The 7,561-nt window shown below is 38.5% G+C and overlaps 2 protein-coding genes across 2 annotated transcripts; one reads left to right on the top strand and one right to left on the bottom strand.

Moving 5' to 3' along the window:
- Window positions 1-1,881: 1,881 nt before the first annotated feature.
- LOC103521850 (metaxin-2) lies at window positions 1,882-5,226 on the top strand. Its single transcript, XM_008486957.3, has 6 exons — window positions 1,882-2,057; window positions 2,562-2,729; window positions 3,089-3,165; window positions 4,160-4,324; window positions 4,558-4,634; window positions 4,893-5,226. The coding sequence occupies exons 1-6, from the start codon at window positions 2,003-2,005 to the stop codon at window positions 5,047-5,049; spliced, it is 699 nt and encodes a 232-aa protein (XP_008485179.1). The 5' UTR covers window positions 1,882-2,002; the 3' UTR covers window positions 5,050-5,226.
- Window positions 5,227-5,476: 250 nt separating this feature from the next.
- On the bottom strand, window positions 5,477-6,686 carry LOC103521848 (ryanodine receptor-like; the record flags this gene model as incomplete). The annotated part of the gene is made up of 3 exons (XM_026832336.1): window positions 5,477-5,689; window positions 6,163-6,223; window positions 6,528-6,686. Coding segments are annotated over 3 exons (433 nt in total), but the record flags the coding sequence as incomplete, so codon positions are not given.
- Between the last annotated feature and the right edge of the window lie 875 nt (window positions 6,687-7,561).

The following is a 7,561-nucleotide window of genomic DNA, read 5'->3' as shown; positions in this document are numbered from 1 at the left end:
TTTAGAAGTAATATTCATTGGTTTTATCGAGCAAGGGCCACCATCCACTGAAGCAGTGCGTACACGCCAAGTAGGCAGGCGAAGCAAATATCTCATTCACATGGAGCTGAGATCATGATAGGCTACCCTAATACACCATTTCTTTGACCGCACATCACATTGAAAGCCAGAGTTGTGCTTATGGCCATATTTCCACTGGATCTGTTACCAGGCTGAGATTTATGACGTGTGTGGCATGATGGCCCTGATTTTCCAAATGAAACACCTTAGTCAAGTTCTTACACAACATAACAGTTAACTGTACGAGTTGTGTACAGCTTACCTTATGGCACGTCAATATAACGATAGGAGAATATCATCAGTGTAGGAAGAATGATTGTAAGAAAAACAAGACTATGCACTGATGTACTCCCCACCACGCCAAAAACCAAACCCACCTCATGCGGAAGGCGCGTGGCTGTATCTGCGTAACAAAGAAAACAGAGAGCCAAGGAGATACCCAGTGGAACTGAGTCGAAACCGACATCCTAATACAAAAACCAGGAGATGGCAGAATGGGATGGGGAGCGAAGGTGGTCCCGCCCTATAGGTGGGTGATGGGGAGGGCGAGGGAGAATGCGGTGTGATTTATACTGGGTGAAGGGGGGGAGGGGTGATGTCATGATATTGGGTCAACAATTACTTCCCAATGGCCTCCAATATTGGGTTTCACTGGATGTTTGCAGATGATAAGGTTTCCCTCGCAAGTGTCGATTCTTAACCTCAAATGTGACTGCCCAGACTTGCCTTTCAAGCTCTTTGTCGAGTGTGTAGTCCGGTGGTGTCAACAGTGGTGTGTCAACCATAAGTACTTGCAAAGTCAGAGGCAAAAATATTCTCCCCCTATCCAGACAGCTGATCCACCTTGTATTAAAATCAATCCTGAAAACATCCCATGGAAAGATAAGCCGTAAATATTTGCGGTGTGTTTTGGTCGTAGGCTGACCTGGGAGCCCACATACCGCCAAGAAAACATGTGGAGGGGCTCCAGCGTCTCTCTAGAAGTTATTCCCCATCTTCAACAAGAACAATCCTCCATTTCCATGAAAATCTGCTTCTCATTTACAACAACAATTCTTGCTGCCTTCTTTTACCCTACGGTTGTCCCTGTGTGTTTTTTTACCGGGCAGCAGAGAGTCACATCAAGAAGCTTGCCAAATATTACAGAATAAAGTCCTGAGGATCATCACAAAAGCTCCTGGTTTGTCCGCAACACAAATATTCCAGAAGATTTAAAAATTTGCCCGCTATCTACTGATAATGTATCCTCAAGCGCACCATTCCGAGTTTTCATTAACAGATAAGCCCATGGTATCGGAGAAAGAACCTATGTTCGCAGACGACTCAGAGTTCATTTACCTCAAAAATTTAGAGATGTGGGTCAATGGTCGTGGCCAATTCTCAACTACTTAGGTCCTAGTGGTTCGCGTCTCCTATTTTTCTCCCCTTTGTTGTTTATCTCACTTATAATATTCTTTCAATGTTCATAATGTTCTTATTCATCCTGATTTCAAGCTCAAAATACTTTTCCATTCCTTGTCCTAATCTATGTTTGAGTGAGTGAGAGAAAGGAGAGAGTGTTTATTTTTCCCTACATTTCCCTATGTCCCCCCTGTGTTTTTATTTTCACTTGTACATGATTGCCTCCTGTCCCGATTTGCTGTACCCTTTTCCCAAATTATCATCATTATTTTTTTTTTTTTTTTTTTTTTTTTTTTTTTTTTTTTTTTTTGATTACCTATTACCATTGTCCTTAAATGTATCCCTTCACTCCTGTATCTGTATTATCCTGTTTGTCCAATTTATAAATGTCAAAAATAAAGACAGAAATAAATTTGTATTTATCAAAAAAAAAAATTTTTACAAGCAGGAGAGGTTAGCTTTTCAGAAGAAATTTTATCAGCAAAGGCTGAAAATTGTGATCTTTTTTGTAAAATACCGACGTTTGGTTATAAAAAGGATAATGTCGAGTGACCACCAAACTAGCACAAATAGTTCCTTTGATTTGGACTCAGAAGGTAAGTTCAACAATTAACATTTGGAAATTTTCTCATGCCCACCTCTTCCAAGGTCTCACTTCACTTTCCCCAAAATAGGAAGGAGAAGGCACTTCAGTTAAGTGCCTTTTTAGAGTTTGCTATCTTCTGTGATGGTCTCATACACCCGTAAGATTCTGAGAAGATATCAAAGACAGGCCACTCACTGTTCATTTTTCAATGCAGATCTGTGTAAATTGTGATTTTCTCTTAACCACTTAGATAGAATGGTAAGTAAAGGTCTAACGATTTAGGTACCATAATTAAATGCTTTTGCACATTCCAATAATTTGTGTCCCAAATCAATGTGGAGGTTTATTTACTAATTGTCAAATAGAACAAGAGGTATAGGTGTATGAATAACTGCCCCTGTTCCACTTAAAAATAAATAAATAAAAATAAAATAAAATAAATTTTCAGGAGTAATAATAGGCACTAAAAAAATCTATATGCACCTGCTTCATGTTGTGTTTATATTTTTTCCAGCAAGAGAAATCTGGCCAGATGATGTAAAACTCTACCAGCCATATGAAGTCGAGCAGATACTACTTCCCGACAATGCACACTGTTTAGCTGTACAAGCTTATTTGAAGATGTTGGGATTGAAGTATACAGTGGACTTCAGAAAGAATGCTGAGTACATGTCCCCATCAAGTAAGTATACTTCTGAAAATGTACAATGAGACTAATCAGATCAACAAACATGGGCATGCCAGCCGAGTTAGCTTGAAGGATAGCACAACCAAAGTGCTAGGTTGTAGTTCAAATTCCCTTAGACAAAATTTATCTTGAACAGATAAGGTTTGATCTCAGAATGGCTATCTTTTTCCTATCCTGTTTTCTCTTTAATTTTGGGACAGTAAAACATTTGTTGTTACAGTTCCCTCTGTCAAATCTGTTTTAAAAAAATAAACACTATCAACCCAATTTGTACCTGTACATGAAAGATACCAATCTTTTACCTAGGCATAAAAGTATATTGTAAAAATAAAAATGATTTGTTTATTTTCCAGACCGAGTACCATTCATCAAGGTGGGACAGTTTCTCGTGGCAGAATTAGACCCCATCGTAAAGTTCACTCAGAATAAGGTGGGTAATATCCTGGTCTTATCCTCTCTACTCCCTCATAATCCCTCAGCATACTAGATTTGAAAACAACCTACCTACTCAAAAAAAAAAAAAAAAAAAATTCAAATTTTAAATGCACTAAGGTTCAAAAAAAACGGAAAGATTTTCAACTGCACTAAGGGTTCAAAAGGACAAAGACTCTGGACACTTGGGCCAGGATAATTGGTAAAAATATACACTTGCCTCTGGAAATCACAAAGACATCCAATAGTCCTAGGTATAGACAACCGCGAAAGACCCACAACTTTCATTAAGATAAACTGACTCCTTTCCACACCCTTAGTGATAAAATAGGTAGACCTCATGCCCTGTTAATAACCTTTGGTTGAATTCACCAGGCTGGTCCTTCTAACCCCTAGTTATAATGATTATGGTCGTATTTCACAGGGCTGGACACCTTATATCCCTGGTTACATAATATTTTCAGGTCTTTCTCACAGGGCTGGTCACTTATCAAGTGAACTGGAGGAATCAGTCAAATCTGATATGAGGCTTACAATGTCAGCTCGGTAACAAAGTGCTGGGGAAGCGAGGTAACTATTTTATAGGTTGTTTTACTTTCTTTTTTTTTTTTACGTTTAAATATCTCATTAAATGCTAACATCCCAAAAAAAAAAAAAAAAAAAAAAAAAAAAAAAAAACTGAATGCTTCTACTCATTTAAAGGAAGCTTCTCAATAATCAACTCCTCACGAGGCGGAGAGCACCCAAAACTCTAAACACAGAACCAAAAAACCTTCGGCCTTGCCTGTAGTCGAACCCGCCGAGACCCATTCTAATGTAGCAGTTGTTTCATTGCTACGAAATAAAAACGGTGGTGAAACACTCGTCTTTTTTTATTATTTTTATTTTTTTTTAGACCTCTGGTGTTTAATAAGCTTTAATAAGCACGTAGATTGCTCCTGCTAGCTGATTCATGCATCTGTCTAACTCACTTTTTCTCAATTAAATTTCAGAACTACATCACATGGTGTGATCCCACTACGTACAGAGAAGTGACCAAAGTTCGTCACGGGGCAGTGGCTCCCTGGCCCCTCAACATTTATCTCACCTACAAGAAGAAGCTAACCGTACAACATCGACTGAAAACACTCAAGTGGCTGGAGAAGTCTCTCGACCAGGTAAGTTCTTTTTCTAAAGAGGTTTGATAGGGGATCTGTAACTGCTAAGGTCTTATCGTCCCAAAATCGAAGAGAGGAGGTAGACAGGATAGGAGAAAGCCAGCCGTTCCGAGAACAAACATTATCTGTTTATGATAATGTTCGCCCCGGGCGGGAATTGAAACCGTGACCTAGCGCTTACTGGCGAAACCACTGGTAAAGGAGGCACCAAAAGATTGGTTTTTATGTTCCAGGTATACAAAGACGTGGACAAGTGTTGTCAATCACTCTCGGAACGATTGGAAAAGAACAACTTTTTCTTCAAAGATAAGTAAGTTCCAATGTCAAGCTAATCTTGTTTGTCAAAATCGGCAATTTTTCGGGAGTAGCCCTAATTGAGAAATAAAAAATCGTGAAGTTGAATCTGGGAACATACTTAGCTTATTCAATGATTATTTTTCCCTCCCAAGTTAACCAATATTTACCATTTTTTCGAGGGGTGTTGTGAAAACAACCATTCGTTCATTCAAAATATTTATTATTCGTATTTTTCCCTCTCTTCAATATGTCCTCATCTTTTGTGTTTCAGACCTACAGAGCTGGATGCCCTATTGTTTGGTCACATCTATGCCGTTCTCACCACCCCTCTTCCCAACAATAGATTCGCCAGCACAATACGAGCTTACCCGAACTTGGTCGAGCATTGCACACGGATAGAACAAACTTACTTCAAGAAAGACTCGTGAGGATGCTTAGGCAAGAAAGTATTTTAGACAGTAGAAACTCCGTAACCAAAATCAAACTTTGGCCTTATTAGTCAATAGGCGTTTTTTATGTAGCTGCAATGTCCTGAATGATGATGACTCCAATTGAATACTCATGGGGTCGAGTGGGCTGGAACACATCACATGCCTTCAGGCGCACTCTATTTGCCAAGGGTCTAGATTTTCCTTGCCCTTGGAATCAATTTAATTTAAAGAAACCATTTTTACTGATGTTTCATTTTGAATAATTCAGGACTGAAACTAAGTATTTTCTTTGGTTGATATCAGGTCAGGATAAAATCCGCCCCGGGCGGAAATCGAACCCGCGGCCTAACGCTTACAAGGCAGACGCGCTACCAACCAAGCTAACCAGGCTGGTTGAGTATTAGCTTTTTTAAGGGGTTTAACGTCAGTGTACAGCTGCAAAGGTTTTTAGTGGCGAGAAAATTAGCAGTTTTGACAGCAAACCTACCAGTTGTTTTCCATTGTGAGTGACCGATTGCAAGATGGTTCGCAGGGTTTTGAATCCAACAGCCACATCCAGGAGATGAGCAGCGAAGAAGAAGTTGTTGAAGTTACCCATGACCGAAAACGTGAAATACCATAGACTGTACAAGAACGCCTGGGAAATCAAAGAAGAAATGCCTCGTTTCATGACCGAAAGAAGTGAGATTTAAGTTTAAACCGGAGCACTTATTTTGGTTTTTTGGGGTACCCATGAGAGCAATGAGATCCCTTTTTGCGGAATCCAAGTGAGGTCTACTTGTCTTTTAGGACCTATCGAGGAGCTTCGGATTCCAAATTGTATGAACGCCGTGTAAATATTAGAGTATGCAATGTGCTAAACTATAAAGGTTAGTGGAGATGTCTAGTTCACTTTTTGTATAACTTTTTGTCATAATTTGTATGAGCGCCGTATAACTCTTTGAGTATGCAATGTGCTACACTACAATAGTGGAGATTTCTGTTTTACGTTTACGTACAGGCGAAGCAAAGGGATTGATCAATAGTGGAGATTTCTGTTTTACGTTTATGTACAGGCGAAGTCAAGGGATTGAGTAACACAATACTAGAAAAATAGAAGGTGGTACTTACGTTATCAGTAATAGTGACTCCGGCTTTCCACACCTGATATCTCCAGTCAATTCTGAGGATGCTGAAAACCAAAAAAAAGATATGAAGAAGTTAATTCAAAGACAAATACTTGATGGTGTCTTATGAAAAATATATTAGTGCGCCTGCCTTGTAAGCGCTAGATCGCTGGTTCGATTTCCACTCAGGGTGAACTTTATCATAAACAGATAAGGTTCGTTCTCGGAACAGCTGACTTTCTTCTATCCCGTCTTCTTCTTTTCCGTTTCCGGACCATAAGACCCCTGTTGTTACAGTTCTCTCTATCAAACCTCTTTCCCTTTCTTTATTTCTTTCTTCCCCTTTAAGTTTAATGTGTAAGTACTTACAAGCTAATAATTCCAGAGCTTTCTTCTTCTTCCTGTGAACTGAATGATGTCTTCTCCATACCCAACAGATTACTGATGGAATCAAAGTCATACGTTTCACTGTACTTCTGTCTAACCTTCTTCTTTGCGAACTTATCCCAGTAATTCACGGGGAATGATCTGAAGGGGGCAGATAGTAACAAGTTGGTTAACTTATGTTATACACGTAACTTGGAAAATAATTTAAAAAGTGAAAAAAAGGAGATTTTTTTTTTTCTTGGACTGGAGGTTGGTGGTTCGAGTAAGCTAACTAGGCCTAGCTAGATATAAACACTACAGAAAACATAGCTGGAGATAGCCTGGAAGTGGACTAATAAAAAACCGATTTGGGTTTATAAAGCCGGAATTTGAAAGTTCATTACAGACCTTTTGTTCAGGGCTTCCAATTGAAAATGTAAGAAAAGTGGAGCAAAAGAAAAACTAACATGATATTCTGTAAAATAAAATGTGTACCATTTTAAAAAATATTTTATTTAATTGACAAAAAAGACAAGGAAAAAATCTACGAAGGACATAGTAACACTCGGGTACCTCTGACTAGAAGCAAGTATCTATGTACTATGTTATGTAGGCCGAGGACTTGTGCTTGACTGGTAACAATGGAAGATGGGGAAAAATTAACTGGGGAGGGGGGAGGGGGAATAAATAAATCTTTTTGTGAGGCAAGGGGTGGACTAGATAAAATGAACATTAAAGCTTTTTCTTTACTAATCCTCATTGGCAATAACTGTTTAACAGAAACCACTAAGTTTATATCAAGGAACATTCCTAAAAGTAGTTTAATAATCAACACAATGGACTCTAACATTACAATGTGATGATGATCTTCATAATTATTCTCGTTACAGGACGAAATAAATATTGGAAATTGTATTAATACAATTATACACAAATATAATTATTTTGCCTAATTATTCTATTGTATTGAGCATGCTCGAACATTAGATATAAATGTTGGAAAAATATATTTTCTTTGATATTATTTTTTCTTACGG

Source organism: Diaphorina citri, unplaced genomic scaffold, assembly GCF_000475195.1.
Source record: "Diaphorina citri unplaced genomic scaffold, Diaci psyllid genome assembly version 1.1 scaffold6097, whole genome shotgun sequence".
In the NCBI taxonomy this organism is placed as follows: domain Eukaryota; kingdom Metazoa; phylum Arthropoda; class Insecta; order Hemiptera; family Psyllidae; genus Diaphorina; species Diaphorina citri.
The sequence above is the reverse complement of the archived record's forward strand: the minus strand, read 5'-3'. Positions and strand labels throughout refer to the sequence as shown.

Bases quoted from the DNA above. Each gene is read 5' to 3' on its own strand.
- LOC103521850 (XM_008486957.3), top strand. From the start codon at position 2,003: ATGTCGAGTGACCACCAAACTAGCACAAATAGTTCCTTTGATTTGGAC. The intron at 2,730-3,088 runs GTAAGTATACTT...TTTATTTTCCAG, and splicing joins TGAGTACATGTCCCCATCAA to ACCGAGTACCATTCATCAAG. The intron at 3,166-4,159 runs GTGGGTAATATC...ATTAAATTTCAG, and splicing joins TAAAGTTCACTCAGAATAAG to AACTACATCACATGGTGTGA.